Source organism: Cololabis saira, chromosome 11 (assembly GCF_033807715.1).
Source record: "Cololabis saira isolate AMF1-May2022 chromosome 11, fColSai1.1, whole genome shotgun sequence".
Taxonomy (NCBI): domain Eukaryota; kingdom Metazoa; phylum Chordata; class Actinopteri; order Beloniformes; family Belonidae; genus Cololabis; species Cololabis saira.
Window position 1 is genome coordinate 29,305,483 of NC_084597.1, and position 12,043 is coordinate 29,317,525.

The 12,043-nt window shown below is 38.7% G+C and overlaps 1 protein-coding gene across 1 annotated transcript in view; it reads left to right on the forward strand.

The window, feature by feature from the left end:
• Positions 1-12,043, forward strand: part of LOC133455345 (breakpoint cluster region protein-like) — a 99,947-nt gene that overhangs the window by 70,795 nt on the left and 17,109 nt on the right. The window contains exons 5-12 of the mRNA XM_061734318.1: positions 777-884; positions 2,156-2,213; positions 2,320-2,372; positions 2,898-3,038; positions 8,768-8,889; positions 10,009-10,174; positions 10,291-10,410; positions 11,467-11,542. Coding sequence (XP_061590302.1) covers positions 777-884; positions 2,156-2,213; positions 2,320-2,372; positions 2,898-3,038; positions 8,768-8,889; positions 10,009-10,174; positions 10,291-10,410; positions 11,467-11,542 — 844 coding nt within the window. The remainder of the gene's footprint in view (positions 1-776; positions 885-2,155; positions 2,214-2,319; positions 2,373-2,897; positions 3,039-8,767; positions 8,890-10,008; positions 10,175-10,290; positions 10,411-11,466; positions 11,543-12,043) is intronic.

Genomic DNA, 12,043 nt, shown 5'->3' on the forward strand with positions numbered 1-12,043 from the left:
TTGATCTAAAATTTCGGAATAAAATCTTAAATAATTCATATTCCACATGCTTAGGTGTATTTTAGAGGTGAGGATGTCCGTGGGGCTCAACCGTTTGCACGGAAACCGTCTCTGCTCCACTGTAATCGCTCCTCCAGCAGCTTTTATTCAAGAAAATTGATTGTCCTTTTGTTCGCTGGCGAGATGGATGACAGTGCTGGCAGGCAACGTTTGCTGGAGTTTTATTCTACCATCCCAGCTTACTAAATGTGCTTTCATAGCTTCCATTACACCAGTCATTAATTACTCAACCCAGCACAGTGCACTTCTTGCTTGTTGCTATGGTAACGTGCTGCAAGGACCACCTGGTTAATGCTGTTGTTTTTGTTGTTGTCATCATCTGACTCTCTTGCGTTCTCCTGTGCTGATTGTTTTTTTTATGGTTTTTTTGTTTGTTTGTTTGTTTGTTTGTTTGTTTGTTTGTTCATTTCTTTGCAAGACATACGCAACCTCTCAGACAATGGTGACTTGTGGAAAAATCTGGTCTCTAAGATATGAAAATTAAAGATTGCTGCATCTCCTTATTGCAGTACGCATTTTCAAGGCTGAACCTTCTTTTATATTATCGGATATGCTCGATATTTTATATGTCATGGATTTAATTCTACTTAAATCTTCCATCGCTGCACTAAAACTAACTTTCTTTCTCTTTACAGATTTTAAATTGTGTAATCCACTCATGAAAACACAGTTTTCATCCCTTCCCTATATCCTCTTTTTTTCCTCCTGTCCACCAGGCCAGCCAACTGGGAGTTTACCGGGCGTTTCTGGACAACTATGAGCTGGCTGTGGAGACAGCGGAGAAGTGCTGCCAGGCCAACACGCAGTTTGCTGAAATCTCTGAGGTGAGACAGAGAAGACTAAGAGCCTTGGCTTCTAGGTATCAGCAAATTATCCAGTAGAAGTGTCCCTTGTTTATTCTATGTCAATGTCTAATCAGACAAACAATGAGGAGAGCGATGATAATTGAACATCCGTCATATCCTCTATTACAACAAGAAATGAGGTCAGGTTGATGATGTCCTTCCAGCTTTTCCAGCTGATCTCACCCTTATAAGAACGGTCCTAACTTGACTCAACATCAAGGATGATGACAAGTGTGCAGCAATTCATGGGTTATTACTGAATTTTATTCTTCTAAAAGATATTAATGATCCAAGAAATGTTTTTACTTCCTATAACTTCTTCTTGATATAGTGTACTTCCAAAGCAATAGCATAGTTTTTGTAATTTCCACCCGAATAAATTGGACTTGTCTGCAGAAGCAGTTTGGTATACATTATGTACCCACTTTTAAATTTTTATTTGTCTGTAAACTGGATAATTGGTTATTTTGTGACAAGTAAAATACGAGCTAACCTGTATTAGACATGCCGTAGAAACATGACAGTCTTAGTTAATGTAAACGTTTACCTTTTCCATTAACAATTACAACTGCAGTTTGGATTGGGAAGGTTGTATTTTAGGCAAAAACATTTTAAACTGCTAATGCACAAACTAGAAACATGGTTTGGGGAGCAGAGTAAACATCAGCCTGCTTTAAGCTACTAATCTGCATTGCTTAGCATTATGTTGAATCTAACACGGGTGGAAACTGTGAAAGCTCTAACAGGGATTTTTCTGTTTGCACAGCAGCTGCAGTCATGAATCCAGACATTGCCTTTAGAAAGAAAGTTTTGTGATCCGGTGTGCACATTTTTTAGAAAGTGGGATGAGAATGAACCTCTGTGTTAAACTGTGTTAGTTTGAGCCATCTTTTGGACAAGCCCACGAGCTCTTGGACCAGTTCCCTCTAATGCTTCTTGATGTATCAGTCATGGAGTAGGTTTTATGAGGTCTGTCAGTCAGTGTTGAGGCTGTTATCTGCATTCTGGATGGAGAATTCATCACTGAGGGATGCTAATGGTGGAAGTAATGATGCATGACGATGAACGATCTGAGCTAGATGGTCGGTGGTGGGGATGTGGGGTGCTGATGAGGATGGCATCATTAATCTGCAAGTGGATGACCTAAGAGCTAGAGCAAAGATAATAACCTCACCTTGATCTCACGTAGCTTAATTGTACTGAGCTTGTTTTTTTTTTTAAGTTTCTTTAATGTCACTGTTTTTTTGCAGAACCTGAAGGTGAGGAGCCCAAAAGACTGTAAGGAGACAGCCAAGAACTCTCTAGAGGGTCAGTTGTGTCATGTTTGACTCTTAACGTATTACATATTTACATATTGTATTAATGCAGTCAAATAAAAAAAATCTGTGTTGTTTCTGTCTAATATAATTTACAGCTTTGCTATATAAACCTGTGGACAGAGTGACTCGCAGCACGTTGGTGTTACATGTAAGTAACTGACAGTGCAAGTCCTGCAACGATCTCATCCCAATGGGATGTGACATCAAAACACAACTACCAATAGGACAGTATCGTAAAAAAAAACAACATTTATTTTATTTGTGATATTTCTTAAACAGCTGCTTTGATTACTCTCAAAGATTTCCGTATGTTTCATCATTTCGAAACCTTATCTTTATTTATCTGGCCTCCTTTAAAGGTCTTTGTGTAGTACTGGCCTCTTTGCTCTGATGAGTTTTGTGGATAAGATCAACGGTTTAGTCACTAAGAAGAACTGCAACGAGCTGGACTTCAGTTTGCAGTATTTCACAAAGACTTAAATTCTTCGACAAAATGCTGAAATAACCCATTTGTGTTGTAGAGTCCATTTGTACTGTGTTTAGAAAATGCGAATTTAGGGGAAAAAAAGTGATTTCACACCCTTAATATGGTCTAGAAAGTGAGTGGCTATGTCTTGTTTCAACTGGATATTTTAGATTTGTTTCAAGTGAATGTTTCTTAATGTTCTACCAGGACCTGCTCAAACATACGCCCACCAGCCACCCAGACCACCCACTCCTGCTGGATGCCTTGAGGATCTCCCAGAACTTCCTGTCCAGCATAAATGAGGAGACAACGTCCAGGCGCCAGTCTGTGACTGTCAAGAAGGGAGAGGTGAGAGTTCATAACTTTCTAAAATCAGCCACTTTTTTAAAGAAATGCTTCACTTAGGTGCTGTGTTTGGATGTGTTTGGATGTGCTGGTATACTCTTCACTGGACTGGACCCTTCAGAATGTGACTCTTTGCTGGATTCATTTCTTGTTCTGTTCAGCACCTACACTCGTTTGGAGACATAGATTTGATTGGCCATATTCTTGAAAATAGTGGTTCTAAACTGCCAGCATTAAGGTTTTATTCACCAGGATTTCATATTTATAAAAACAAACAATCAAAAAAGGTTCCGACTAGGTCTTAAAATTTGGCAAATACAACCTGAAATGAAAAATGCAATTAACAAAAACACCTGTAAAAGTCCTTTTTTTACCAATTTGCTGACTTCCCCAGTAAGATGCAATTATTGCTGTCCGTTATTCTAGGAAGGGTTATGAAACCATTTACACACTATCCCATTGTTCTTCAGGTAAAATGATTATTCACAAGTGGCAAGCATTTATAACAATCCCAGCAGCAACATCATACTTACTGTCAAGCACGGAGGTGGAGTGATGATACTTTGGGCTTGTTTTGCAGGTTACTAGTACTGCCACTGAACTATGTTCACTGACATTTGTATTCTGAAATGTTCCTGAGGCTGCATTAGTTTCCATAGTAGTTTTTTTGCCTTAGGGCTCCATGATTCCAAGCAATTCAGAACGGGATTTCAGGTTTCACTCATTGTTTACTCATTGGATGCTCTGAATCTTTTAAAGATTGTTATGCACTGCCAGTGTTGAAATTCTTTCCGGCTTTGTGTTGAGAGACATTCTTGGATTATTGAAATGTTTGGGAACAGAATGGTTCAGAGATGTGGAAGCCTCTTCAGTCTTTCCTTTTGAAGGATCCAGCTTTTCTGGGATGCTCTTTGACCTCTCTCACTTTCATTCTTGCTCATGTTATGAACAATGATGTCACAAGCCCAGCCCCTCCAGAGGACTTTGAAGTCACCAGATGAGTGTACAGGAGCCACCAATCTGCAGCCTAAAGCAGAGCCCATGTCCTTATATGGTCATGCCAGCGTTGCCTAGTTGAAAGTGATTCTGTGTGTTTGCTTTGCCCCCCCCACCAGCTCATACGGACTGGCTCTCATCCGCCCACCACCACCACCACCACCACTTTCTCACTCATCCCTGGAGATGACTTATGCACATGAATGGATGCCTCTTGATTGATAGCTTACGTGACACCGGCGTACACTGCGCCATGTAATGGGCCACCAGACCGCTCTGAGTGGCAGATTTGAAGTTAATTATACATGAATGGTGAGTGGGAGGAGGGGAGCGGAAAAAGCTCCTCCCCCTGCTCATAGGAGAGTCATTACCACACCCTTTCCATACGCACACACACTTTCCTGCTCTCTGTTCCATATGTCTATTTCTCCAGCTCTTGTTTGCTTCTGGACACACACAATCACCCAGACACACACACACACACACACACACACACACACACACACACACACACACACACACACACACACACGTACACACCCTCTGTTATCCCTGCAGGCCTCAGTTTCCATCCCAGTCAGTCCAAGCCTTTCACACCAGCCATGAAATATTTATCATGGATACATGAAAACAGCACTTGGAAATCAATGGGTTTCATTATATTGTACCTCATTATATACAGAGTATCTAATAGGTCTGAGTTTTTCTTCTTCTTTCTTTTTTGTCTATATTTGACCAAATGAGCTCCAGTACGTCAGAAGTTCTCACGTGCAAAACACTCAGGCCATTACTTGAGCATGTTGGAAAAAGTGTATCTTGCTTGGAAAAAAAAAAGCATTTAAAATAATAATAATAATAATAAATTGTATTTATAGAGCGCATTTTCACCTGAAGAACAAGTCTCAAAGCGCTTACAATAAAGATTAGAAAAAAAATAAAAAATAAAAAATAAAAATAGAAAATAAAAATAAAAGAGAAATAAAAATAAAAAAATAAAATAAAATAAAAAAAAGCTAAATTAGCAAAAAAAGCACAAGGATATTCTAAAAGACCAGGAGATCAGGGATAGGCTTTCTTAAAAAATAACGTTTTTAAGTTTATTTTAAAACACACCTGGTTTCCCAAGATAGTGTTTATAATTTCCAACAAATTTTGGAATCATACATATACTTTAAAGAATATTTTCAAATATCTTCAGATTTGGGTTTAATTGGTTCAAAGCATTTTTTATCCTGTTATTAATGATTATGAAGACGTCATTTTCAACATGACCTGCCCAGACTTTGAGTTCTCATCTGTAATAGCCATTCCATTCAGTTGTTCACCATTCATGATGTTTAGATATTACTGGAACTGGAAAAAAAAGATATTGCTTATTTATGAGCTGACCTCAAATGTGAAGGTTTGAAGCATCACAGATAGTTACCCTGCACGCGTACACACTGGAGGGTAACCTGCGGTCAGTGGAGGTATGTAGAAACAGAGCAGCGCAGGTGGCCCCCCGAGGCTCTGCTAGGCAAGATGGGGGTGTAGGGAAAACTGTTTAAAAAAACTCCTTAATTAAAATGCAAATGATGGCTCTCGTGTCCTCGCTTCGCTTTGTTTGCCTTTGGCACTGATGTGCACTGATGTGAGTGCTGCTTGTTGAAAAAGTACACACTTATTTACACAATTCCACTATTTCCCCAAGCTTTACATAAGCATATCAACATTCACACCCACACACGCACGCACGCACGCACGCACGCACGCACGCACGCACGCACGCACGCACACACACACACACACACACACACACACACACACACACACACACACACACACACACACACACACACACACACACACACACACACAAGTGCAGAGATGCGCCTTAAAGCATCTGTTCTAAAAATAAACTCATGTCATTTCTTGGGCTCGTGCTCTCAGCAAAGCTTCTCCAGGAGTTGGTCAATATTTAATCCGTGTTCAGCTTACCTGATATCCTGGTCAGCTTCTGTGAGAAATGATGAGAGACAAATTCGTCTTCCTGACTGCAGATACTGTATCATGAAAGTTGTCTGTGCTGGGACAGCTGGTTTTTCTCACCACATTATTTAGTCCGTCAATAATCCAGCTGCCATTTTCTTAGTTAATGATCTTAGTTTATTATCTCTTTATCCTGTTGTACCAAAGAGGCCTGTGTAGTTTTGCACTTGTGTCCAGTGCGGTTCACTTCCACAATGTTTTCTGTACATTTCATTTGTAGTTTCTGTTCAGTGATCTTGTGAGTTAGTTTACGTTCACTTTTAGCGCCTTACTGAATAGCATCTGCGTGAAGGAAGAAAAGTTGTTCTGTAAACCTGTAGATTGATGTAATTTTTCTAAATTATATGGATTAAAAAGCATGTTTCATACAAAGAGAGTAGCAGTCCAAAAGCCAAAGACACTGTCTTCTCTTTCATGGAAAACATAGAATTTCATGGAAAACATAGAAAAGCAGCAAATCCTGTTTGGGACTGGATCATTTTATACAGATGTAAATGCATATAAAAATACTCTATTAACTCTGTGATATATATATATATATATATATATATATATATATATATATATCACGTTATATATCACGAGTTAATAGAGTATTTTTATATAAATTTTTATATAAATTGTTAATCATTTGGCATTTTTTTTGAATAAGTAATGAATACTTTTAAGAACTGTTATGGACTATATCGTTTTTCTTCTTATTTCCAACATATAAACTGTTAGAATTGGCAAAAAGTGTATTTTCTTTACTTGGTTACACTCCTTCATCGTCATGAAGAATTCCAGACTACAGGAATATGCAAACATTCCTGTAGTCCATGTCACATTAGTGTATGCTGAATGGTGGAGAAGAGTTGACTTTCTCAGCATTTCTGATCTCACAAATCATCCTCATAATGTAAGCCTGTAAGAAGGGGGATTATCAGTAAGCACAGAAAAAATGTATACTTTCCTGACTGGATGGGTCACTTAAAACTGCAAATACATATTTCTGTTTGAACATTCAACTGTAATGAAGAGATTAAAACCGCTGTTTCACTGAAGCAGGGGTATGATATGATACTTTGTAGAAAAAGTGAAGAAGGCAAAGACATAAAAAGAATTTTCGAGGTAATTTTGTTTTATAGTTTTTTAATTACTCTCAGGGAATTACATCAGAGATGTGCCATTCCCAACATCATCAACGTCCCATGCAGAAAGTTGACTCTTGGGATGCAGTAGACATCTCAGTACATCATAAGTCTCATCAGAAAAATGCATCTGATGAGAGTGGGAGAGGCAGGAATGAAGTAAACATCTCCGTGCCAGTCACACAGACATAAAGCATTTCATCCGCAAGTTAGTTACAGTAACACTGAACGCCAACATTGTGTTCTTCATTAGGAATTAAGAATTATTAGATTCATATTTCAGTCATCATGATGAGCAGGATTTTAAACAGCCAGGGTTGTGATGGCGCCTCTGCAGCATCTCTGTGGAGCTGCTTTGGCAACATGTCACATGTTTTCATATCCAGGTACAGTAAAAATCAGCAGGATGATGTCTGGTCCACTGGGACCTGCTCTTCTTTCTCCTCTCTGTTCTCTCTCAGACATTATTATATGCACTCTCTCCGTCATGCTCCCATTCCCCTCTGTGTCTTAGTCATCCTTCCTCCAAACTCTCCGTCATTCACAGGCATTTTAACTATGAGTGACCCTTCTCCTTGCCAGCAGATGCCTAATCAGGTTTTGTAAGCATATAAACCTTCTCTTTCATTAGCATCACCTTCACTCTCATGCTTTCTGGCCATGACTGTAACTGCGTGTTCAGAAAGAGGGGGGGGTCACAAACATGATGACAGAGATCTTATTGGTTGCAAACAAGGGTGATGTTATGCTTCATGGTTTTGCTGCAGGGAAATATTGATTGGTTTGGAGACTGGGTGCTTGAATAACGTGGAAATGATTGAGAAGGGAACTCGTCACACATGATGTCATGATCTCCACATCTTTGCAAATATCAGGTTTTTATAGATGAAAAGCCTGAGTTAAAGGAATGAGAGCAAAAGGAGCATTCATCTCAAAACTATGAAAAGAGCCGACTAGAAGAGAAGCGTAAAACTGAGGTTAAAGTTATGTAAAACTGAGCCATTTTACAACTGATTTGTGGTTTGACATTTGCCTGTTGCCTCTTTTGTTTTATGTCCGCTTGAACTGTGTATAGAAAAAGACATCACTGCCCCCTTTTGGTAAGTGGTAGTATTGCACATCTCATTATATAGTCTGACATCAGTGATGAAGCCACAGCACCACATTTTACACTTGTGTTTTTGTTTTGTGTTTTTTGTTCATTAAGCATCTGGTCCTGTGTGACAAGAAAATAGATGAATGTGCAAGATCGAGGATATGACAACAGAAATTGTTAATATATTAATTTTAGTGCAATTGAAAATTAAACATAATTGCTTTACTTCGTGATACCCAAGTCAAGAGGATTTTTATTCAAGTCCTCATTCCCCTTTACCTTTTATTGTCTCCTCTAAGTCACATGCTTCTATAAAATAAGTCACAATGTGAGAAAGGTTTATTGTAATTTTAACGCAAAGACTCTACAAGCTATTTATGACTCTTGTACTATAATACCAGATAGCTTTTATGCCACTACGCTTTGCATATCCCAGTGTAAAACCATGTGTACTCACTTACTGTTGTCTTTTGCTGCTCCAGAACCGGCAGCTGCTGAAAGACAGTTTCATGGTGGAGTTGGTTGAAGGAGCCAGGAAGCTGCGGCATGTCTTCCTCTTTACCGACCTGCTCCTCTGCGCCAAGCTGAAGAAACAGATTGGAGGGTGAGTTTAAAAAAAAAAAAAAACATTCAATCTTTTCAAAAAGAATGAAATGCGCAAACTGTGGCAACACTGATAAATGGATGTCTGAGAACTAATAGTTCTGAGGGAATAAGATGTATAACATCTTATTTTGTTTTTGTTTCCTGGTGAAATAAAGGTTAAATAGAAAAATAAAAAAAAAATAACATTTTACTTTTAAAGCTATTATGTACATACACATTGTCTCAAATTGACATTGACATTTTATTCAGTCAAGTCTCAGGTTTCCTGTAAATAACCTGATGAAAGTTGATGCACCAAAAATGAGCAGGCACATGATCAGTGAAATTATTCATTTTATTCTGCTTGAGTACAATTAGGTCTCAAAATTTGTGATCTGGATCTGGAGAGAGATCCGGAGCTTATTGAGCGAATGCTATTTGCATTTGAAAACTGTTGCTGTGAATTCACATCATGTGGTCAAAGAAACTGTAAATTCAAATGGTGACAAGACAACAATGAGCAGGCTTGGACTGGCAACATTACCTGGAAAGTATGTGGAGACGATGTGGCCACAAAGAACTGCATTGCACTTGCAAAATTAAAGCTAGAAAAGACTCAAAAATGTAGGCACTTACTGTAAATGATTCTTGTAGAGCATTGATAGTTAGTATTTTATTCATATCGCAGGTAACTTGTCCAGATGCATGTATGCTCCTTAAAAGAACATACATGCCTTAATACATCAATTCCTCCCGTTTTTATAGAAAGATTGTGAAACCCAAGTCTGTACTTGTAGGCTGCATTGTAGCAGCAGCAATTATGTCTGGACATATATAAACCTAAATGATTAAATTGTCAATATAACATATTAAAACCTTAATATTGTTAAAGTTACTGATGAGTACGGTATTGACACCTCCACGAGAAATCTGTAAGAATTTAATATATGTTAAACTAGTTAATAAATAAAATAAAAATTACCCACAAGGCCTGTTTGATGTTCCCCTCATTAGTAAATACGTTCAGCCTACTCTTCTCTGTCATGAGCTGACAGCCATCCTTGTCTTCAGAATTTGATCTACTTTATCCATGTCTTTTTGTACATTCCCTAATGCTTTCATCCTTATCCCAATGCAGTAAAAACCAACAGTACGACAGCAAGTGGTATATCCCGTTGACAGAGATGACGTTCCAGGGTCCAGAGGAGGCAGAACCACTCTCAGTCCCTCAAGTCCCGGATGAAGAGCTTGACGCTATTAAGGTCAAGATCTCCCACATTCGGAGCGAGATTCAGAAGGAAAAGGTGAACTGGATGTGTATGCTTCCAGATTTGGTTGAACAGATGTTCAACTTTCCTAAGAGAGAAGGACTTAAGGGACAAAGATCTATTTTATAATATTTTAATCTCTTTGATTTCAGAGAGCCAACAAGGGTTCAAAAGTCATCGACCGCCTCCGAAAGAAACTGTCTGAACAGGAGTCTCTGCTCCTGCTAATGTCTCCGAGCATGCCCCTCAGACTCTACAACAGGAACAGCAAGGTGCTTGCACTCTTATCTTAACTACTTACATGTATGTTGAGCATGTGTCCCATCATCCTCCTTTTAGGTCCCTGTTTTATCAATGTTTTCACCATTCATCTTTTCCTTTTTTTTTCTTCCCTTTTGCTCATTTGCCTCATCCACTCCATAATGTTCCCGAAGATTATTTATTCTCTCTGTTCAAGTCTGAGATGTTATAGTCAGTACTCGAGTTGAGGGGGGATGAAGGGGGATGGCATCCCCCCTGAAATAAAAACGGTCAAAATCATCCCCCCTGTAAAACTGCCATCCCTCCTTTCCATCCCTTATGTCATTTCATCAATGATTTTGGTATTATTGCTATTTCAACATTTAGAGTCATCACCAGAAAAATAACACCAGAAAAATAACTTATTTGACCATTTTCACCTGTTTCAAGTACATTTTCACTTGAAATAAGTAGGAAAATCTGCCAATGGGACAAGATTTATGTTCTCATTACAAGCAATAAAATCTTGTTCCACATGCAGATTTTTCTACTTATTTTAAGTGAAAATCTACTTGAAACAGGTGAAAATTTTTGTTTTTTTCCAGTGACGAGTCTTGTTTTAAGTGTAATGAGATTTTTTTTACTAAAATGAGACATTTTAACTAGAAATAAGACAAATATTCTTGTTAAGATTTTGAGTTTTTGCAGTGATCCATTTTACTTATCCTGTGAAGGACAGAGTCATATTGATAAGTTCAGAAAAGTGTTTTTTATTGTTGTGTTTTGATGTATTTGATGTAAGCCCAGTGGATATTTAAAGCTTACAGAAGTCTGCATTTAACTGCTGCTATGTCATTCCTGCAGTATTTCTGCAGGTGTTTTGGTCAGTGCTATTATTTGTAATATATTATATTATTTGTAATCAGCACAAATTATCTGTCCCCATATGATAAAATCCACCATCCCCCCTGATCTTTTTTTACAACTCGAGTACTGGTTATAGTTATAAATACAGTACATGTCTGTTTAGTTATTTTATGTTGCTCCTTTATGTTGCTCTTTAACCTCTTTGTGTGTTTGTGTTCCAGAGTTACAGTTTCCTGCTTTCATCCGATTATGAGCGTGCTGAGTGGAGGGAAACAATACAGGAGCAGCAGAAGAAATGTAAGTGTCCCCGTGAGACAGGCGCAGTGTAATCCAGTTTAGAAAAAAAAAAAAGATTCACTCTAAGATAAGGAATGGATACAGTTCAATAGGATTTGGTCATGTGTGCGTGAAATATTTCATACTTTTTACTCAAACATATCTGGAGCGTTAAAGGTATTGTGACATGAAAAACAAATTTTTCTTGATTTTTTGTGTTTTGTTGGGTGTCTTGACATCAATTACACCCAAAAAACAACAAACTTTTAACATTCAGTGTATTGTGTGCTTTCTGGCATTTTCCGCATAACTATGCAAAAACGGCGCACCTGGTTTGGTGGCGGGCCGTGACGTCAGGGCCCGCTAAATCACCGCCCCCTCCACCCAGCTCCCTGCCTCCTCTCCTCTCCAGCGCACCATAAAGGCTGATTTATGGTTCCGCGTTACACCGACGCAGAGCCTACGGCGTAGGGTTACGCGGCGACGCGCACCGTACGCGTACGCGGCTTAACTCTCCGACGC